This window comes from Candoia aspera, chromosome 12 (genome assembly GCF_035149785.1).
Source record: "Candoia aspera isolate rCanAsp1 chromosome 12, rCanAsp1.hap2, whole genome shotgun sequence".
NCBI classification, from domain to species: Eukaryota; Metazoa; Chordata; class Lepidosauria; order Squamata; family Boidae; genus Candoia; species Candoia aspera.
Window position 1 is genome coordinate 2124486 of NC_086164.1, and position 22304 is coordinate 2146789.

General features: G+C 45.5%; 2 protein-coding genes across 5 annotated transcripts in view; one reads left to right on the forward strand and one right to left on the reverse strand.

Annotated features, from left to right (window-relative positions):
* The window catches only part of LOC134504214 (integrator complex subunit 6-like), a 28683-nt gene extending 14444 nt beyond the window's left edge, over window positions 1-14239 (forward strand). The window contains exons 8-19 of one of the 4 annotated variants that reach the window (XR_010068637.1): window positions 116-268; window positions 1855-1987; window positions 5027-5121; window positions 5812-5922; window positions 8118-8333; window positions 8441-8564; window positions 9391-9533; window positions 9663-9894; window positions 10892-11278; window positions 12741-12834; window positions 13108-13480; window positions 13943-14239. Coding sequence is in view for 3 of the 4 variants with exons in the window: in XM_063313301.1 (XP_063169371.1) it covers window positions 116-268; window positions 1855-1987; window positions 5027-5121; window positions 5812-5922; window positions 8118-8333; window positions 8441-8564; window positions 9391-9533; window positions 9663-9894; window positions 10892-11278; window positions 12741-12834; window positions 13108-13207 (1788 nt within the window). In the remaining variant the exon portion in view is untranslated. Of the gene's footprint in view, window positions 1-115; window positions 269-1854; window positions 1988-2169; window positions 2250-5026; window positions 5122-5811; window positions 5923-8117; window positions 8334-8440; window positions 8565-9390; window positions 9534-9662; window positions 9895-10891; window positions 11279-12740; window positions 12835-13107; window positions 13642-13942 lie in introns of those variants that run through there. The other 3 variants (XM_063313301.1, XM_063313302.1, XM_063313303.1) reach the window with 3 other exon arrangements.
* A 4489-nt stretch (window positions 14240-18728) lies between these two features.
* On the reverse strand, window positions 18729-22268 carry MMGT1 (membrane magnesium transporter 1). The gene is made up of 4 exons (XM_063313399.1): window positions 22129-22268; window positions 21434-21486; window positions 20564-20667; window positions 18729-19212 (listed from the first exon to the last, which is right to left on the reverse strand). Exons 1-4 carry the CDS (start codon window positions 22256-22258, stop codon window positions 19050-19052), a joined length of 450 nt encoding a protein of 149 aa, XP_063169469.1. The 5' UTR covers window positions 22259-22268; the 3' UTR covers window positions 18729-19049.
* Window positions 22269-22304: the final 36 nt, after the last annotated feature.

Here is a 22304-nt window from a genome sequence, read left to right on the forward strand (position 1 = left end):
AATGTGCAGAGTTAAGCTAAAATTGTTGCCAAAGTCCTTTTTGGCCTGGGTACCAAATCAGGCTGGGACTTTACCTTCTGCGGTGCTTCTGACTCTGCTGTTACGTCCTTCCTAGCCCCCTCGCACCGCTCATCCGGTGGTGAGGTTCTCCTGTGTGGATTGTGAGCCCATGGTGATTGATAAATTGCCGTTTGACAAGTACGAGCTTGAACCGTCGCCTTTAACACAGTACATCTTGGAACGCAAGTCTTCTCATGTCTGCTGGCAGGTACGTGCATGATATGTGTTACAGAGGCTGACGCTGTGCAGGTCTAAAAGCAGCACGGCAACGGAGTGATGGGTTTGGAAATAGCAGAACCAACTCTGCTGGTTCTGTCCTTCGCTGGGTAGCCCTTGGCTGCACGCAGAGGGGCCTCCGTCCAATCCTCAGAATCTCCTGTTGTAATCAGAAGACTCTGAAGGAAAGAACGTCCTCTGCCTGCTGTCCTTTGGACCAGCCGTGCTAATCTGAGCAGGCGCCTGAAGCCCAAACTTGCATGTTTCTTGTGATAATCAATTTCCTATGCAAGTGCATATGCTATGTAAGCGACTGGGGAAGGCGATGGCAAACCACCCCGCTCTAGAGTCTGCCAAGAAAATGTGAAAGTGGCGTCCCCCCAAAGGGTCAGACATGACTCTGCTTGCACAGGGGACCTTTCACCTTGTAAGTGCAAATGGCACATAGGCCAATGCATGGAATTGCATGCTGCTGAGTGAGAAGGCTGTTGATGGACTGGTAGGAAGTTTCATTTCTCTGCACGTGGTGGTGGTGGGGGAGATAGTGAGTCCCCTGCATTTTGCCTGATCCTGAGACTCTCCTGCAACTTCTCTCCCTGTCAGGCCCGTTAGACAGTTGGCCCTATTGACAACCGTAACATAAATCTCCAAATCCTAGTAACATAGTTTAAAAGAGCATAAGGAAATGATTAAAACCCTCTTCCAGAACTCAGGAAAAACCATATTTGTCTTAATACGAATGTCAACTGATAATGTGGGAATTGTTTGACAGGTTATGTTAAAAAATGAGATGGTGGGCTAAGTAGGACTAGAAAGCTCCATGGGGCGCTAGTCTTAGCAAGATAAAGTGAGGTTTTGATAGTATAGTTCGGTGTTTCTCAACCCTGGTGAGTTAGATGGGTGGACTTCAACTCCCGGAATTCCCCAGCCAGCCATGGCTGGCTGGGGTTTCTGGGAGTTGAAGTCCACCCCTCTTAAACTCACCAAGGTTGAGAAACACTGGTGTAGTTTGTTAAATAAGGGAGGTTGAGAATCATACTCTCTCCAGACTGCTTTTTTTCTAACATATATAATGTTTTTTCCCAATCTGACCCTTTTTGGATACATAGGAGTACAATGCTCATTGCTATCAAGGCGACTTTGGGTGGATATTTTCAGAGTTGGGGTTTGGCACATCTGTCATGCACTGGGTTGGGAAAGTTTGCTCTCGGTTCACTAGAGGAAATCAGGAATTTAAAGCGTAGGACGTGAAGCAGCAGTCATCTCTTTACAACGGTGTTTCTCAGCCTTGGCAACGTGAAGATGTGTGGACTTCAACTCCCAGAATTCCTCAGCCAGCATGGCTGGCTGGGGAATTCTGGGAATTGAAGTCCACACATCTTCACGCTGCCAAGGTTGAGAAACACTGCTTTATAAAATATGCTGAGCTCTTGTCTCACAAATGTAAAACATACAGTACTTTTTATAAGAATGTTTACCCCTGGATTATTTTTTACAACTTGTTTTTTAATAGCGAGCCAGGCACTCTGCTGCTCCTGGTGTATCTACGTTTCCCCTTCCCTTGTTCTTCCTTCCTAGGTATTTGTGAGCAGTAGCGGAAAATACAGCGAGCTCGGACATCCCTTTGGGTATCTAAAGGCCAGCACCAGTTTGACCTGTGTGAATCTCTATGTGATGCCTTACAATTATCCTGTTCTGCTTCCTCTGCTCGGTGAGTAACGCCCCGCCCGGCCACCTCACTGCACTGTAGGAAGGTAGCCTTGTCTGTCTATATTTGTCCGTGATGTATGTTTGCCAGCCGTTTTCTTAAACGGGATGGGAACCAGAGTGTTGCAAACTGCTACGTTGGGAGAAGAGGATTTTTACACCCCCTCTCCCTTTTTTTCTCTGCAGCAGAGGAGGAGAGCCACCTGCTGCCAGTGCATGTTTGATGCTGCTCACCTCCTAGACTCGTAGCTTCTTCCTTAATTGGAGTAAGGTTCAACCTCCATTCTTTTCCCTCTTTCAGGCTGTGGTGTCTACATTTCTTGCAGCAGCATGTGTAGCCCTGTGTTTTGTTTTCATTTGAGAACTTGGGCTCAGAACTTCCAAGGGTTTATGCAGGGGGAAAAAACAAACAAACTTGCTGTTCCCTTCTTTTGCAAGAAATAAGCACCTTACCTCTGGGTGGATTGATTTCACAGATTTATTTTAGCCTGGATCCTGACTTCCAGTCTGAAGGAAACCCAGGATGCCTTGCCCTGCTGCATTTCAGTTTTTGGCTCCTAAAGCAGAGTGTCTGGGTAGAAAGAGAGTCAGCGTTGTTTAAGCCCTGTGTTCAGGCTCCATGCTGGAGCTTGAATGTCTCTGGGCGGCCTCTGGCAAGTTCAGCACGTTCATCCTTCCTCCCAGTATAACGCAGATAGCCTCTTCTTCAGAGTTGCCACAGCGATGGTGACCGAGGTGGATTTTGCCCATGGAAATTGCGTCCAAATTTAGAGCGAGCCCTTTTTCAGATCCTGAAAACGAGCTCATTGCAGATCCTGTTTGTTAGCCGTTGCATAAAAGGGTAAAATTAATTTCTGACTTGTGAATGCTGTGGAAGGAAACACATTGGGGTTGCGTGGGCGTGTCCAGTTCTGCTTTCCTCCTGGTCACTGAGCCCAATTTCAGCTTTGTCCATTAACGCCAACTCTTGGCTCGTTGTGTAGGCCAATAACCTTCCTTTCCTCTCCTCTCCCATTTCTAACTCCCCAGCTGTGCAGTTCAGAAGTGCATGGACTTCCCTGCCTTGTAAGTGGACTTGACAGAGACCTAGTTAGAGCCTCTTGGTTGTATTTTACGAGTTTTACAGCTCTGCCCTTTTCTTTCTCTGCCACCTCTTGTTTTCATGACAGAAAACAAATGTAAGGCAGATTCCTTTTTTAGCATCTGTACCTCTCTTCACATGTTCATTTTAGGCCTTTATTTTTCATCCAGCTGACTAAATGTTAGGCAGCAGGGTGGAGATTCCAGGCTGCATGAGTCATAGACAAGATGTTTGCTATGTGGTTGGGTAACTTTGCAAACGGGGGAATGATAAAGGGAAGTGTGTGTGCCTTGTGCTATTTCTTGCCTCAGTTGAGGAATACATCCAGAAGCACACTGAATTACTTACTGATGAGTCCTGGTATCTTCTTAAAATTTTTATCCCTCTGAGCTCTCTTGCTTCCTTGGAACAAAACGGTTAAAGGTTTTGCAGACATTCAGATTGATCATTGATTAGTATATTTTGGGGCTTCCATTTCAGGAACACTTTCTGCTTATTCTTGGAAGCCCTCATACCCCAAATTGTGTATAGGAATATATTTTGAAGGGGTGGTTTTGGAGAGAGAACTGCTGGTAAATAAGAGATTCTATTCCCCCCCTTCCCTTCTTTTTGGTATGGTTTTATTTCAGATTTGCTTCAGACCTTGTTCTGTTCCTATAGGCCAAGGAAAACAGGAACTTGGGAGTCCTTGCTATTCTCCGTTTCAATTTTTTTTCCTGATACGTATATAGAGAAAGAAACCTACATTAAACGATGTTCCTGTTTTATCTGTATTGGCCTTCCAACTATATTGATTTTATTTGGCCGCTTCTCAAATTTTGTTTGTTTCTTGCAATTTTTTTGGTCAATTTTGTTACATTTGTTATACTAAAATTTGAGAATATTTGCTGCCCCAAGTTGGCAGAGATAATAAACGGAAATGTTAAACAACACCGAAAACTCTCCTCTAGGTTGTCCTTCCCAGTTCTTGGTTGAAGGCTATAGATTGCATGAGATGGATGTCCCTTGTCTTGATTATAGTTAGCTGAGTGCAGATTTGGAATCCTTTCTGTCAGCCAACTGTTGAATTTTCTGAGAAAAATTTCCATCAAGTTGTGTCTCCCAAAAGTAACACACTAATGATGGCTTGTTTGAGGTCTGCTTTCTATTAGGAATGAGTAATTTATGTTGCAAGGAACTTCTCAGGGATTCTATCCGTAGCTTAAATACCTATTTTAAAACAATCGGCATTGCTGCAGATAACCTTTGAAAGAGTGCCCCGCCCTTTGCTTGAGCTTCTTGTTGTGAAGGGATGTAAGGAACAAGCTGTACTGAAAGCTAAGGAAGACCCTGATTTCAGATTAAGGCTGTGTGGCATGCTTTGAAAACAATTTCAGACAGTTTGAAGGCTGCTTTAAAGAAGTGCTGTGTTTGCACTCCATGTTTTGAAGCACTGTTTCTGAATCATTTTCGAAGTACGCCCAGGCCTGCTTCAGAGGTCTCAAACTAAGTAACACTTCTCTTTTTTTTCCCCTTGCCGTTGAGTCAGACCTGACTACTGGTGACTACATGGACAAGTCCAACTACTTCCAACATTTTTGGAAGTGTTTTGCCATTACCCTTTTAGAGCTGAGAGTGGCTGGTCCAAGTTCACCTAGTTGTCTTCTGCCTAAGGCCGGATTAGAGTTCGGGTTTCCCAGTTCCTGCTCCAGCGTCTTAATGCCTAGTCAAACTGTCTTTCTTGAGACGTATTATTTTTATGTGGTAACCCTGGACTGAGTTGTGGCATATAGTAGCATTCTGTGCGTCTTTATAAGCGACGTATCTTGTCAGTTCCAAAATGGGATTTGACCTTGGAAACACACATCCCTTTGGATATTGGTCCTTAAGGGATAATCTCATGGAGCAGGAGGTAGATGGGTTACTTTGACTGTGATGTGTTTGTGCGCAGTATGTAACTTGAATTGTTTCTCCTCTTTGCAGATGATCTTTTTAAGTTTCACAAACTTAAGCCAAATTTGAAGTGGCGACAAGCACTGGACAGCTATTTAAAAACAATGCCTCCCTACTACTTAGTGGTATGTAGTTCTGTCCTTTTTATGGGCTCAAATGAACTGGTGGCTGATGTTCCTCGGGAGAACATCTTTCGCATGTCTTTCAAGTAAAACGGCTTGCATGCCAGGATTCCGAAGTTCTTAATGCTTGCAATTTCGTAGTCCCTCCTTAAATGTTTTGGAATTGTTGCCTAGCATATCAGATTTTTTGGGGTTGTTTTTCAACCACCCTCCCTCCCCCCCTTGCTGGGTCCATTAACTGCAGATCTCTGGGCTACTACTGCAAGTAGTGTAAGCAAGGGGTGATAGCACTTAACCATGCACCTGGCTGGGCCAGAGATGGGAGGGAAGCTGGTTGACTAGGTGGGCAATGTGGAAATTACCTGCATAGCTTGGGCAAGATGCCGCGTTGTGGACTTGCATCATCCCGGCAATCAGGGTCTCCAGCCTTTTGTGCTGTGACTGGTGGTGGTGCCAGGCTGGTTCCACGGCCTGGGCGCCCACAGTGAGGTGCCTAAACGACTGGAGTGTACGACTTTGAATCCATGCTTCCAAAAAATGGCATGCTGGAGCATCAACTCTGCTGTGCCTTAATTTCACGTGTGCTGATCTGTGAGACTTCTTTTTAAACAAACGAACAAACAAACAAACAATTTTTTTAAAGAAAAAGATTTGATACTCTTCTTACTCTTGTGTATTTTGTTTTCCTTATAGCCATTAAAGAAAGCCCTAAGGATGATGGGAGCTCCAAATCTGATATCAGATAATTTAGATTGTGGACTTAGTTACAGTGTTATCTCTTACCTTAAAAAACTCAGCCAACAGGTAGTATCGACAAAACCTTTGAAATTAGAAGTACATTAATTATTATTTTTTTTAGTGTGTGTTGCTCTAGTTATATAAATAAATCACCTAAGGAATGTCTTTTTCCCCCCTATTTTTGAGATAGGTAAAAGACCTGTTTGCATCTCTGTTTCCAATAGGTGGTGGTTGGGTCCCTAGAACAAGTTAGAGAGGAGGGCAAACAATTTTAGCGAGGCTGTTCACTGCTCGCTGGGCTGCAGTTGTGTATAATTAGCATTGACAGTATTGAAACAGCAGCAGCCGTTCTGTGCTGTTGGTGCCTGAAGGCCATGTATCTGTCTAGAACTGTTTTTTTTTTTTAAAAAAAACTAGCCAAATTGCAATATCAAGTAATAATCTTTCCCCAGTCCAATGATCCCTTTCTTCTGAGTGTGTAAGACATGCTAAGAAGTACATCTCTTCAGGTTTTGTTGAGTTGGGTAAAGGTTGCATGGGCCAGGGAAAATGCTAAAGGGTGCCTAATGCTTTAAAGAATGCTGTGGAAGTATCTTCCCTGCAGAGTGGGAAAATCTTCCCATAGAGTAAACTTAACATTGCAACTCAAGAGAACCAATCACAAAGTGTCTTTGGCATTTCCTCCCCTCTGTTCTCCTGTTTTTGAAACAGGGATGGCCAAGGGAGTGGGCTTTTTAGGTTTCTTTGCAGTAATGGGAAACCTCATCTTATCCATTGCTGTTTTGGGTAGCTTGAGCAATTTGCTAAGAGATCTGCTACCTACCATGAGATGGTATATGAGTTACCGAAAAAACATTCCCCTTCAGATAATTTGAGGTAGTCAAGGAAGGGTTCCAGTGTCCCAAGCAGAACTTAACAGAAGGGCTTAGGACAGTGTTTCTCAACCTTGGTAATTTTAAGACACGTGGACTTCAACTCCCAGAATTCCCCAGCCAGCATGGCTGGCTAGGGAATTCTGGGAGTTGAAACCCACACGTCTTAAAGTTGCCACGGTTGAGCATCACTGCCTTAGGAGCTAACATGCTCAAAGTGCAGCCAGATTGAAGTAGCTGGGATGTAGCGCTTATCTCCTTGGTTTTCGGTGGGATGCGATGCTACACAGTACTTGGCGTACAATCATCACAAAAGACTTGAGAAAGCAACTCTTGGTCATATTGAGGATAGACTTAAAATTTGCTGTTTGTGCTGTGGTGGCTGTGACCTTTGCTAGTAGTTACATGAGAAAGCCAGGATGTGTGATAAAACAGTCCCTCAAATTCAATGTACAGTCTGTAAAATACTTGGAAGCAGGATATGGCTGTGACTTTCCACACAGTTAATTCTATAGAAGTCTAGTGTGGGGTAACGCCTTACTGATCTCTCTCTCTCTCGCTTGCTTTTTCTCAATTACACAAATTTCCTTTGGAATACTTACACTAGAGGATGCTGGCCAAGGTTATTTGTAGTTAAGTTGCTTAAAATGGAGCTGTAATGCAAAGGGCAGGAGACCAGGATGTATTTTAGGTGCACTTTGTGGAATTGTTACTGCGACTTCTTGGGTGAGAAGGTTGCTCTGTCCAAAACTGGTCCTGGAAATCCCAACGGAGGTTCTGGGTCAATGCTCTGGATTGCTTGCAGTGTTCTTTGAAGTATTGGCCCTTGCTGCACAAACTTTTAATCCCTTTGCAGTGCAGTAGCCTTTACAGGACTAATATAAATCAGGCATGCAAGTTTTTAAGCTGCACAGATCCCTTCATGGAGTGACATTGAAAATATGATTATTCGCAGCAGGAGACTGTGGAGTGGGACAGGCTAAAAAGGAATGCCGAGGACCTGCTTTAGATGAGAATTGGCTTTTTCATTCTGCCCAGTGAAAATCCCTCCGCCATTGTTGCATTTCTTCTGCCTTTACCTTATATGCAAAAACACTCTTGACTGACTTTTCTGCTGCCCATTTTGCAGAGTAAGCCATCCATATGTATAGTCGCTTAAAAAATGCTGTGTGTAATTTGAAAGCTTGCATAACCTTGACGAGTGAGTGTGATGGTGTTAGCAAAATGCTGTGAATCCTTGAGAGGACCTTTTAAAAGCAGTTTTTATTTAATCTCCTGAAACTTGGAAGGCAGGCTTTGTCTTTTTGGAGTGCTAGGCATTTGCTTTATGCTAGAAACATTGGCAGTGCTCTTGGCTGTCATTAATGGGCGATGTGATTTTTATTGCAGACAAAAATAGAGTCGGAGCGGATAATAGGGTCAGTGGGTAAGAAAGCACCACAAGAGACGGGCATTAAAGTGAAAAGTCACTCCAGTGGCCTCTCCCTCATCCAGAGCAGGGATTTCAAGCAATTGCTTCAAGGGATCTCTGGTGAATCTCCTCTGAGGCTGCCTGAAATGAATGTGAAGGAATTTGCTGGCTTCCACATAGGGCTTTTGAATAAGGTGAGTTCGATAAAGTGTTTCAAAGAAGCAGACTCCTGGCTCTGCATCTTCGGGTATCTCAGAGGCAAAACAAGACTAAGCAAATTATGCTCTTTGCCCAAACCCAGGATCTGAAGCCACAGGCCTACCGCAATGCTTATGATATTCCTCGTCGCAGCCTTTTAGATCAGCTGACCCGGATGAGGACTAACCTGTTGAAAACACACCAGTTTATTCTCGGCCAGGATGAAGGTAAGGATTCCCGTGGTTTGTTGGCTGTGGAGTTCTGGGATGATCCCCTTGGCTGGAGTGCAGGGCGTTGCTCTACGTCTGCCTCAGAATGATCCGTACAGCCTTCATGGGTTTCCCAGCCCTCGATCAAGGGTTGAGCAAGGAAAGCCGTGTGCTTTATCTCAGAGCTGAGGCCTGTTTCCGGGAGTAATTTGGACGTGTGGGATTCTTGGATTGTACACCATTTGAATTACAGAATGCGGAAACTTTCCCTCTTGGCTACTTTGTCTTGTCTCCTTCATGGCTTTTGTTTTGTTGCGCTTGTTTCCCAGGAAATGTTTAATATTGGAAGGTGCAAATCAAGGGAGTCAAGAAGCCTTCCTGTTACTGCCTTGAGATGCTTTCTGTTGGCTGCAGGAGTAGTCTTCTGCCCTGAGCCCCTGTGCCTTTTAAAGCATCTGAGGACCAAGGTGTTAAGACAGTGGGAGGAAGTGCCCAGTGGAAAAACAGTTGATCAGCTTAAAAGTTGACAGTTTAGAAGGTCGTCTTAACGGTGGAGTTTGAGACTAGGACATCTCATCCAAGTGTGTCGAGACTGTAGCTACAGACTTCTCAGCCAACATGGTCGAAGGAAATACTGATAGTTGAAGTCCTTCCTCATTTGGGGAACATCATGTTGGGAAGGATGCATTAAAGCTGCTAGTAATACAGTGGTTGAGGAAATTGCTTTCTCTGATGTGGCTCTTCTTCCAAGGAGAGGTTCTTACTGCAGCCATAGGCTTTGGGGGACTTTAGGAAACGTTGACTCTTTGGACAGTGAGGGATGTGGCTCTTGTGTTGGTTGCAGATTGCCTTCACAGTGTTCCTGTAGCACAGATGGGGAACTACCAGGAATACCTGAAGATGATGCCTTCTCCACTTCGGGAAATTGACCCAGACCAACCCAGAAGGCTTCATACTTTTGGAAACCCTTTCAAGCAGGACAAGAAGGTACGGGTGGCTGCTGCTTCATGGCTGGACGCCGGACTCCATCCTCCTCAGCCTTGGGGAATTGATGCAGAAGGTGCAGCGTGTCATTCTTTGTGGGTCAGGCTGATGTGGCATTTCTTTTCCTCCCAGGGAATGATGATTGACGAAGCGGATGAATTTGTCACCGGTCCTCAGAACAAAGTCAAGCGTCCAGGAGAGCCCAACACGCCCGCTTCCCTGAAGAGAAGGCGCAGCATGTCCCCGCTGCTGAGACGGCCACAGTCACCGCCGGTGATGGCCAACCACGTTGGTGGGAAGGGATCTCCCCTGGCTGCCGGGCCCCCGTCCAATCCCAGTCCTAAAGCTACACCAGCTTATAAAGGTATTCAGTTGCCCAGCTGCCACAAGGATTTTAATCCTTCATTCTTTGTGCCCTCCTTGAAAGACGGGCTCTGCTCGTACAGAAGTAGACGTGGTTGCCACAGGGTGTAGACGTGGCAGGGAGATGCACCAGGCATCCAGGCACCTCCTTGAGCTTGCACAAGATAGACATGTGCATGCACACCGATAAAACTTTTAAATGTTAAAGGTGTAACACAGCTCCTAAATGAAAGCATCTTCGTTTTTATGAGTGGAAAAAAAAAAGGTTTATCACCGGTCTTTCCCTGTGGTCGCCAGCAGGCGGCTCTGTAATTCAGTGCCTGGTGCGTCCTCCAGGACGAGTGACTCGGCTGCATCAACTTTCCAGGATTCTGCTCAAACCTGTGTGTCTTTCTCAGAGCTAGGCATGAGGTCCTTCATAAAACAAAGGGGTTTCCTCTGTTCGAGGAAGCCTATTTCACAGGTCAACTTCCAGCAATGGGAAAGGGAGGTTTCGATAGAACAGCCTGTCTTACCGGTCTTGTGGATTTGGGATGGATGTATTAATTGGGGATATTTTTCTTCTCCGATTGGCCTGCTGTTGTCTGGTGCTGGCCCTGCTTATCTGGGTGTTGGATACTTGAACTTTTTACTTGGTGCCTAAAAATCTCCAAATTGGGGCCTGGATAAACAAAGAAAAATGCAAATAAGCTGTCTTCTCTGCCATCAGCCCTCTTATGAGGGCACCTGTGCTGTGCAGTAGCTAAGTTTGTTCCAGAAATCCTGGTGCAAGTCCAGGCAGACCTTTAAAAGGCAGGGAATAGCACAGAAATATGTGACTTCTGAGTTGCTGTGAAGCTGGAATTCAAGCCTTCCTGTAGACTGAAAGGAGTTTATCCTCTCTTGTTGGAGTTTATCCTGTCAACTTTGTTCTGTTTTTTGGTGGGGGTTGTGAGTCTTGTAGCTCTTTCAGTGTTTCCTACCTTTTGAAACTCAGAGCCAAGCCTTCTCTCTCACAGATGCAAACAGCAGTACGGTTCAAGATGGCAATGGCGAAAAGAAAGAGAATTTCCAGTTGCTGGACAAGCCCGGGGATGGACCATTGATGCATCTTGTTCCTCCACCCCCGGCCATTGTGGTGGATGAAGACCTGCCAAACGACGTGGACTCTTTGGCCAGTGAACTCAATTGCGTTGGGGAAGACGGATTGGACCACAGGCCTGTTGTCAATTCCCTTGTACGGGGCCCTTTAAACTACAATATGTCTGCCGAAGACCAAAAGCTACTGGTGGAACCAGCTTCTGGAACTGTGCCAAATTCAGTGAAAATAACATCCAGTATGTTTGAAGGGAACAATGAAGTTATCAAAATCAAGGTTATGAAGGAGGTTCGCAAACCTGGGAGAAGTAAGTGATAGGAAAGAAGGTTCTTAAGAGAGGCGGGCGGACTGCGCATGTTCCATCCTGCCTGCAAACCAATAAATTGGAAAGAAAATGGCCTTTCCTTTAGTTTTAGCTGGCATGGCACTGAGAGTTTTGTATCTTGGTTATTACAGAAGTTCTAAGTTGTCCTGTCTGCACCTCCCATAAACCCATTCACCTAGAAGCAAAGTTGAGGTTCTTTAAGGCGACGCGCTTAATGAGCAGCCTTTAGCATTAACAGTCCCTTTTTTGGAATGAGCATAAGGAATCTTGTGAGTGTTGGAAAATATCCATAAACAAAGGTGCACCACAATATGCTGAATACCTGTCAAGTGAAAAAAAAAAAATTTATTCAATATTTTATTCCACCCAACAGTTTTGAGCTGTTGGGTGGAATTCAGTTAAAAAGTGGAGAGAAGGACATTAAACCTGACAGCAGCAGAAGACTGGTTCTTCTCTTGAGAGTGACACTTTAGAATCATAGAGTTGGAAGGAACCTTAAAAGTCACCTAGTCCAATCGCTTGCTTAGCACAAGATCCACCAGAACATCTCTTAACAGATGACCCTTCAACCTCTGTTCCAAGTGGCAGAGGGACCTCCACAGAAAAAACTCAGCATGTGTAACAAACTGTTCCATTGGCTGACAGCTTGTATAGTTAGGAAGTTCCTCCTGATGGTTAGCCTGAACCTCCTTGTAGTTTTAACCTGTTTGTTTTGTCCTGTCCTCTGAGGCAGTAGAGAATAAATCCACTTCATCTGCATGATAATCCTGATACTTGAAGACCACTGTTGTATCTTCTGTTAGTCATCTCTTCAGTAGGCTAAACATTGCCAGATCCTTTAACTGTTTCTCTAAGGTTTTATTTTCAGCCCCTTCACCATCTTGGTAACCAACTTGTTCCAATTTGCCACTGTTCTTTTTGAACAATGATGCTTAGAACTGGACACAATGTTCCAAATGGGGTCTAACCAGGGAGAAAATTTCCATCATCTAGACAGCACATCATCTCATGATTAGATGGTGTGAAGCTCAAAGTGTTTATGCACTTTGTCACCGTGGTGCTGTAAATCATCATTTATGATACAGTTGGTGTGAATCCAGCCAGTTTTGACCGAATCAGCTGTAGCTCAGTTATGTCGGAGGTTTAGGAGAGGCAGGAGAGTGACTCGTATCACCAATTGGTTTTATTTTAAATGTTTTTTATTCCGCTTTTCAGTCAATCCAGGGAGCAGTTTATATATGTTCTTGGTCTGCAGACACAAGGCAGAAGGAGAAAGAGGGTGGGGTTATCTTGTAGTTCTCAAGGTCTTCTGGAAGCTGAGAAGGAGAAATGCTGGCTGGGTGGGAATTTTGCTATGCTGGCTGGTTGTAGAGTTGGAATAAAAGGTTCTGATGGTGTGCCAATTCTATCATAATCCAACTCTGTCTTTTTTTTTTAATCGTAGATTATGAAAAAATCTTCTCTCTCCTAGAAGAAGTACAAGGCCCTGTAGAAATTCAAAAATATTTCATTGAATTTGCTATCAAAGAAGCAACAAGGTTTGTATCAAGACAACATGCTGCAAGTTCAAACAGAAGTGCTTAGTTTATTCCCTGGACTTTTTATGTATTTTGCGAATACTTAAAATACGCTCCCTTCTGTAGGGTTCCAAGCGGCAGAGGGACCTCTACTGTTTTCTGAGAGATCAAAGCTTTTGGCCATTGTCTGTTAACACTGTATAGAAACGCTAAGCTTGGTATATATTTTGAGACGGAGAAGTGGTGGATGAGTGCAATACCCATTATTAAACAGCCTCCCCCTCTTTTTCTTAGGTTTAAAAAACGGGTCTTAATTCAGCACTTAGAAAGAATACTAGAGGAAATAGAGTTCGGCAGCCTTCCCAACAGGATTAATCATGTCAACAGTAGATAATAGTGTGCCGGCAAGAGGAACGGATGGGTCAAGGCGATGGAATTTGCTGTGTCGCGGAGGAATGGAAGAGGACGTGGCAGCGGCCGCCTCTGCCGGCCTGGCACCCGGGTGGCCTTTCTGTTGGAGTCTCAGAAGAAGGGTGACGTTTTCACGCTTGCGAACCTCTTTCGCCGGACACCTGAGGAATTTGCTGCAGGAGGTGTGGCTTCCTCCCTCCCCACCCACCTTTGGAGGGCTGAAGAAAGACACTCAGTGCTGCCCCCGGTCCCGCAGGTGATGAGAATTTACTCATTTGAACCATTGCTGTAAGACACTTTAAAGGGCTGCCTTAGGCAGCAGGGCGAATGGCACCCCCCTTACCACTGCACTTGTGTTGGAGCGATGACCCTTTGTCCCAAAACAAAAGGAAAGGAAAGGAAAGAGGAGAGGAGGAGGAGAAAATTCCCTCCGTGGTGGTAGTGCGTGTTGTCTCTACAGGCACGAAGGCGAAGCTTCCCGCGAGAGCAGCTAGCCGGCCCGGGCCCGAGGTTGCAGGGTAGATTGAATTGAGAGTAAAGGCGCTGCTCACCCGGGCTGAGGAGGAGCTCTCCAGAGCCCTGGGACGGATGGATGGATGGACGGACGGACGGACTGGCTGGCCGGCTGCTGCTGCTGCTGCTGCTGCTGCTCCTTGGTGGCCACTAAACCGCTGAACAACCTACCTCTGATAGTCTCCTCTTCTTCTTTTGTCCGCAGACGTTCCCAAAGCGCGTCCGAGGCTCCCCAGGTCCAGGCTTCAGTTCTCTTTCATCCTGTGGGGAGGACGGAGACTCTTCACGTGGACTTGGCTTTGGAAGCGCTTAACGGAAACTTGGGGTTTAGAAAGGAAACAGAGGCCAGGAAAAGAACTCCCCCCCTCCCTCCCCCCCCGTGCATTTTACTTTTTAAATGTTCGTACGAGAAGAAATTATTTTGGATGGTGTTGTTTAACAGATCCTTATTTGAGATATCAAATGGTGTGTGTGTGTGTGTGTATATACACCTCTATACATATATATATATATATGTATGTATATATATATATATGAGAAAATTTTTTGAGCACTTGTACATAATAAAAATCATTTTATGATTTTTCTAAGAAGTGCCTGATCTGAATGGGGAATGGTGCACGGCGTCTTGGCATTCCAGTGGCCTCTAAGCTCCCCTGGGGGAAAAAAAAGTCCTTGAAAAGGAGGAAATTGCGCATCTCTTCCCCTCGCTCCCCTCCAGCTTCTCTCACATTGAAGGGCACAGAGCTGAGCCACCTCAAGGGCTTTCCCTTGGTGGTTAGCGGTTGGCAGGCATTCCTTTCTCTCCCTTCTGCTGCTGCTGGGAGAGCCACTTCTGTCGACGGCCGAGGAGCTGTGGAGCTGCGTCCACCGGCCTCGGAGCTGGGCTACGCAGGTGACTGCGTGGGGCTGCTCTTTCAGACTTCGGCCTGCTGCAGCCAGCTTCCGCGTTTGCCGCTTTTCGGGAAAGTTAGTGGTGCATCTGCTGGACGATAAGTGAACTTGGTGTGCTCTGGATGTTCTACCTTTAGCCAGTGGCAAAGGACTGGGAATTGTCATTCCGAACAACCAGAGACAACCCCCTACCAGCCCCTCCCTACAAAGAAGCAAGCAATTGGACCAATTTTAAAGGAGACAGGCTCTGTTGACTTCACAGGTGCAAGCATCCCAAGCCAGGGGATGTGGTTGCCTGTGTCCATCTTGAGCGTCTGTGGGAGAAAGCTGGCTAAGTTTTGGCAGGGGGTCTTTCCCGTGTAGCTGCAATTTCAGAAGAGTGATAAAGACCTTGAGGAAGGGTTAGAGCGATCTGGCTTGCAGTGCACCTGAAGAACCAACTCATGCACTGACTATTCACACACAACTCAGCACCTGGAACAAACCTGTTGGGTGTGTTTCAGTGTCTTTTGGGGGCCAAGTGGCTTTTTGGAGGAATTTGGGAGATGACTTCTTGTTTTCTTAAATGGGATACACATCTTAAGAGTTGTTGTTCTGTTTGTCTTGGAAAGAAATTCTGTTCTCAGGGATTACGGGGGAGGGACCCCTACGGCCACAGAGAGGGTTTGAGGCCAAAGGTTGCCCGTGCCAGGTATCTTGGATTAGTGTGTGATGCAAACAATAATAGCATTCTACTGTAAAAGCCTTCATTCCAAAACTCCGTCTTACAGGTAGAAAGGTTAAACACAGTCCTGAAAGCTGTACCAAGGAAGTCTCACTCCCTGGTATGCTTTCAGGGGGCTGTATTTGCAAGGTGAGCTGGGCAGGTGAATGAAAAAGTGAGGACCACCAGTTTGACATAGGTGCTCCGTGTTCTGGGGCAGTCGTGCTGCACCTTTGAGTTGAAGCTTTTAACGCTGTAACTCCCTCAACTTTCCCCTTTGTGCTCAAACCTCAAGGGCAGAGGGAAAATGCTGTTGTAAGAAGTTGGAACTAAGGATGCAGCCTGATTTTCGCATAGATCACCTTTCTTCCAGGACTTGGTGCACAGGCTGAAGAAATTTCTGCATTTGCTCCACCCCGAGAATAATCACGACGATAACTAGAAAAGTCATGTGCTAGTGAGATCTAGATGCTTAAATTCTGTGGTCACTTACAGTAGTCATCACAGGATAGTAGGAATTAACTGGATGTAGACATTGCTTGGAACTGAAATGTCATGTTGCGTTGGCTAGGTCTTATTGCAAAATTACCTTACAGCTGCAGGCAAAAAATTTATCTTGCATGCAAAAACCACTGATTATATTGGCAGACTGGTTCCAGCCTTAAATGAGGCAAAGTTTTCCCTGCAGGCATACTGGAAGAAAGTAGCACAACGGTCCTGAGAAAATACTAAAAATAAAACCCACCTATAATGATTTGTGCAGCTTCTCTTGTTTTCCTGCACCAAAGCAACATCTCCAGGGAGAGAAATGGAAAGCTGGCTTGTGTTTACAAGAGGTGGAGTCAAGATACATAATTATGGGGTCCAGCAGCTCGAAGTTACACTTCCATCTAGCACAGCCAAGAATACATTGATCAAGCAAGGCTGTTTCTATGTGGTACCTTCAGTTTCAGAAATACTGGAAACTTGGAAGTGGGTGTTACGTGTAAATTTATGTTCCCATAAATTAGGCCCATTGATCCCCCAAAGCTGACACATGCACCCCCAATTGTTGGACTGTAATTAAGTGCTTATCCACAAATGCCAGGGGGACACACAAGGGCTGCAGAGGGAGGTGGCAAAGCCTATGCTGGGAAATAATACTGTGCATTTTGTGTTAACTGATGGTGTAATTGTTTTCTCTTTCTCTTTCCAAATAATTTTCTCGAACTGTAAGGAGTATAATGAACTGGGAACCCCAAAACTCATTGGAGGATCACCCTATTCAATCTTTTTTTTAAGTAGTTCAGTGCATCGTCTCTCCCTCCCTTCAGAGAAATCCATAATCCTTCAGATCTAAGAACTTGTTTCACAAGTTTACACCACTGTAAAAGATCTGATTCTGCAAAAATAATTCTTACTCTGTTTTGGAATAATATTAGTTCTTTATTGAACATTTCAAGAGCAAAAAGGGGAAGAAACAAAATTTGCACACTTGTAAAATAACCATTGATGCTGAAGGGGGACCTGTTTATTTCTTGTAAGTTTAATAGACCCAGAACGTGCTTGAACAGAAATTCGTCACAAAGACTGACATTGGAGAGAGATTTCCTTTTGGTAGCAAAATTTGCAAGTTCTTGGCAAACCCTACTAGTCTCAGGATAAAGAATTAATAAACAAGGACCCCAGCTTGAAACGGCATATACTAAAGCAGCAAACACTGAATAGGCAAATCACTGGCGTTTTATAGAGCTGTTTTGATATCCTGTCCCCATTAACTACCCACTTGATTGCTTTGTGAATTTTAAAAATTGGGCTAGAGCATGTCACTTGGATACAAGACTGAATTAAAAGCTGCTAGAAGAAACAGCATCCCCTGGAAAGGAATGGGAGACAGAATAGTCAAACGGGCAGCTACTTTGAGCATGCATCTCAACACCAGGATATTAGGGCGAAGATGACCAGCAGAGCTACGCAGCTGCCTTAGGAAGTCTGATAGGGTTCACCTACGCCAAATAAAAGGCTATGAAAAGGCTGGGTTTAATTCAAAAGGACCACGGTTGGGACCAACTGATACCAGTGCCAGGTTTGGAAAGGCCAAGATTTGTCACAGTCAAAAGCCTTGCATCCCGATGCTTTGGTTACAGCAGTGTTTCTCAGCCTCAGCAACTTCAAGATGTGGGGAATCCTGGGAGCTGCCAAGATTGAGAAACACTGGGTTCAAGCAATTTTGCACATGGTTTTCAGTGGTTATCATCTAGGGAAAAAATCCTATCTCATGACCTATAAAATGCATGCATTTTATTTTAATCACGAACACACCCCACTTCTTACCCAAGACTTTTGTCCCTGGAAATGCATGTAACAATGCCCTTGAAGGTAAGACATTCAACTTCTCTACATCTTGAGTTACTAATTTGAAACTGGTTACAGTCTGTGAAAAATCAAACTTAGAGCCAACACTTAATGAGTTGGAGGGAATCTGTAGCACCCCAAATATTCCAAGGTGGGTAATTCTGGAAGAAATCTGGTGATCAAATAACGATTATGTTAAAAAATGCAGTAGAGTGGAAAAACAAGTTGAACATGTTCAGTTGCTCAAACAGGAACACGGCAGTTCACGGTATCGCAATCTATCTTTCTAAAACACAGAGCGCGGGAGCTAAATCAAAAGGCACTATCAAAAGCTGAAAGTAAGATCATTGCAAGACACAGTCCTTCCCTTGTGCAAACCTTGCATGCTGTCAAACCACATTTTCCCTTGCCTCAACCAGATCTAGGTTAAGACTAGGCCAGTCTTCCACGTCCTCCTGGTGCCTTGTATGTTTTGGACTACAGTTTTCCATCCGTTCCAACTACACTGGCTGATTTTAAGATAAAGCCCTTTTACAGGAGGAATCCTGGGGTTTCAACCCAGCTCCTCTCTCGGCCACAATCTAGACGACCTGCTGAGTGGGAGCCTGATGCCAGAAGTGAATGGATTACAGCTGTCCTGATTTAGCTCCATGTCCTGCTTAGGCATTGAGACTTGGCCATTGTGGCTTCTTTTCAAAAAGCACACCCCTTTCATAACCAGTGAGCACTTCGGGGAGTTCAAGGTCAATGACTAACCGATGATCAAGTCCATACCCCTTTGGCAAAATGTGGGTTAAATTCCTACTTGAAAAGGATTTAATTTTGACTGGCTCTGCTGGGTAGATGCTCTACCCAGAGCACCAATAAATTAGATAAAGAAATTACCATGTTCTGTCAAGGACTCAGCTGGAAGGGGGAGTTAGGGGATGGGGAAGCAGACAAGCCATCCGCAACTATTTTTTTGTTGAACAAAATAATAAAATACACCCTTTTCTGTGCTTATCTAGTACATTAAAACCATCATCTGCATTTGGTAATACAGATTTTGATAATTCAGGAGTGAGTGAACCGCTTCAGTGCTTTAATGAAAGGTAAAATGCATATTTCACAGCATAATTTTAGCAGTAACTTGTTTGCCAATTCACAATTGAGTTGTCATTACCAGTGTTCAAAGGTCCTAATATTTTTTTGATATCTTTATATATGTGTGCTCACGTGTGTGTGTAGATACACACGTGCGTGTGCACACATAGTTATAAAGCCTGGAAGATCACTATAAATACTGCTCCAGAAATTTTTAAAAAAATGTTTATATCCAACTCCAATATTACAGCTCTGTCCTGTCCTATTTTTAGAATTGTCTGTTAAAAAAAACAACTCTTTAGCGGTGCAGAGGTTCAAGTTTTCGCAACTTCAGCGATGTGCTGGATGACAAAGCATCCTGATTAGAGGAAGAACGGACAGCGTCTGGGGGCTGGAACAACACTCTGCCCCGGTGATTAAATACATAAAAGGACGGATGGTTCCTTAATGTGTCAAATGTCCTAAAACAAAAGGGAAATGGGAGAGAATGGAATTAACACAGAACAGTCGCAGTAATTGGCAATCAGACAATCATTTCAGAGAGAACGGATTTCAGACACCGACATAACCAAATCCACAAATACCATGGACACACACTTAAATCTTATCTGTCTCCTCCTCTGCGAGGGAGTAGTGGCAGGGGGACAAAACATTACTGGCATATCCCAAGCAGCAGAGGAAGGATGCCGGGATCACTGCTAAGCTACAAAGTTTGGAATGTGGGCATGTCTACCTACAGAGACAGTTGGTTCCCCATCTCTGGAGGGTTCTAAGGCTGGAGAACCACCCTTCAAGGATGGTTTCATTGGTTTGCCTGCACACTGCAGAGGGCTGGACCTCATGATCCTCATGATCCCTTCCCACTCTACGATCCTATGACCACTTTCACCTTACCCTCTGTCACCCTTGACAAGGTCTGAGGCTTACTGTACTGTCCAGATTCGGAATGGTTCTTGTTTCAAGATCTGTACAAGCCTGGCTTTGTAACTAAGGCTTGCTGTTGGTCACAGTACAGCATGTTATTTCCCCAAACTTGTGCTAGCAGTCATTCTGTTCTCAACTCAGGCCATCGGCCTCAAACGTCCCTTAAAAGGGCCTAAGTTGGCAGTGTGTACTTGGCAAATGAGCCTTTTTGCTTCATCCATTTTGAGAACATAGCCTGTAAATGAAGCTAAGCCAAAGAAAACAGGCTGATGGGTTAGTAAAAAAAAAGGGGGGGGGGTGGAATGACAGCAGAAGTATAATGTCCTAAATTCTATTATTCGGAATAACAATAATAATAAGTAATAGCAGTAGTCCTAAATACAAGGAAGGCTTTCTGGTTTAACGTTTCATACAATCCACCCTTTCTTAGAGGAAAAAAGTCTCACAGTTTTTCAGGAAAAGTGCCCTGTGCTTTGCTTGTAGGGTACCTCTCCCGCCCACGTTCCCAACAGACTAAATGGCCTTTGTCTGAGCCAGCTCATCTCTTGTGCCAACTGGTATTCCATGGTTTATTTTCTCAGAACACAGAGGTACAATATAGCTACCATAACCAATTCCCCTGGCAGAACTATTCTGAAGGGGGACAAGAAGCACAGAGAGGAGGCCCCTGGTGACCCTGCTGTCTCAGAGGAAGAAATTGGGCAGACTGGAGCTTTTTATCTCCCGTGGCACTATTTGATGGCACCTGGCCAACAACATTTTCCCTTTTGGTTAGAAGAGCAAGAGGTCCCCTCCTACTTAGCCTGAAGTAGCATGAAAACAACCAGGAGACCATGCAATCAGAGAAGTAGTAATTGTGGAGGAAAGATAAAGGATTAAGGAACATACTTATTTTTTAGCTCTGAAGTAGCATCCATGTCTTTAAATTCTCCTGCAATATGCACTATCCCATAACAGGTAACAGCAAAGGCCAGCAGGGTTTGAAGAACAATCTATAAACAGATTAAAAACAGTAGCTGAGCATGTTCAGAAAACCACTCTGCCATAATTTGTTTCTTGTAGGCTTCTGTATTCAAGATAGTTGTCCTTTCCAAGCTCAAAACTGCCAGGGCTACAAAAATGTGTAATGCAGTAGACCAAGACTTGATTTGAGACATGGAATGCCTTGTTTAATATGATCACTGTGCAGATATGAAAAAAAGTAATTGAACAATGTTTTCTATAATTAGACTATTACAAGGATTTCTACAGCACAGGCACCAGAAATGTTTGCAATTTGACTTTGTGAGCACTCCTGACCACTTCAAAATCAGTAAAAAAAAAAAAATCAAAATGCCAAGAAAACAGTTAGGAGAAAGACTGCATTGATGGAAGGATCAGTAGGTGGAGGATACATTAGCCAAATGCCAGAGGGACCAGGCTGTTTACTCTGCAGAACACTGGGAGTTAAACCAGAGCACAAGTATCAACTGAAGGTAACAGGGAATTCCTAAAGGGACGGTTTCAAGGGAGGGGGAAGTGCCAAATTTGGGCTGTTTCATTTCTGCCAGGGAGACTGCGTGCTACAAGTGGCCAGATATCTGAGCTCGTCAAGTGTGCAAAGAAAATAAGACACAGCATTTCATATCCAGCTTGGCCTTGACCTCCATTTGCTTCCCCCATTATAATCACTGAAATTAATTAAACTACTCAGGGCCCAATCTACCATTTTAGGGCCTACACTCTGAACCACGAAAGACGGAAGCACGGGCTACTTACGTCTATAGGCAACGTTTCATCTTCCTTTTCTGTTAATCTCATATAGGAACGATCTGTTAAAATAAAGTCGCACCCCTCAGTTTCCATCTTTGTATCGCCCCCAACTAGGCCAAACGGGGGGGGGGGCGCAGGACGGGGAATGCAGAGGGAGAAGCACCATTTTCCGTGTCTAGGAATGCGGGGGGGGCGGGCAGGGAAGCACAGGATATTTATGCCAGTTGATAAAGGCCTCCAAGCGAAGCTCAAGAGTCCCCCACACCAGCCCCCCAACCGGTCCTCCCGGCTTCACTGTGGGGCGGCCCTTCCTTCCTTCCTTCCCCGCACCCGGCCTTGCCCAGGACTCTCTCCGGGACCCAGCAGACCCCGGGGCTCCCCCTTCCGGGGGACGGGCTGCGCCGCCTTGACACCAACCCGAGGACACCGTTCCCGGGACTACAACTCCCATCACCCCAGGCGCCTCCGCCATCGCCTGGGCTCCGGCCACGGTCCCGGGACTACAACTCCCATCATCTTAGGCACCTCCGCCGTCCGCCCGGGCGGGTGGGGGCTCCGGCGGTCCGGGCCCCGGTTCCTCCCTGAGGCCCAACCGCCCGGGGCCCCATCCCGGTCTCCCTCCTCGGCCCCGGAGCTCACGAGGAGGGGAGGCCGCTCCGGCGGGGGCAGAGGAAGGGACGGGGCCGACGCGCGTCACTCACGCTGCGCGGCGGAGAAGGCCGCGTGCGCCAGGGCGAAGAGCCCGACCCCGACCAGCCCTTTCCAGAGAGAGGCGGCCGCCATCATCCGCCCGCCTCCGCCTCCTCCCTCAGCAGCAGCCGTGATGCGCATGCGCGCGTCGGGGGCCCGCGCGCCGCGCCAGGGAGGAACCTCCGCC

Bases quoted from the DNA above. Each gene is read 5' to 3' on its own strand.
- MMGT1 (XM_063313399.1), bottom strand. From the start codon at position 22,258: ATGCGCATCACGGCTGCTGCTGAGGGAGGAGGCGGAGGCGGGCGGATG. The intron at 21,487-22,128 runs GTGAGTGACGCG...TTATTTTAACAG, and splicing joins GGCCTTCTCCGCCGCGCAGC to ATCGTTCCTATATGAGATTA. The intron at 20,668-21,433 runs GTAAGTAGCCCG...ATCTGTTTATAG, and splicing joins ATGAAACGTTGCCTATAGAC to ATTGTTCTTCAAACCCTGCT.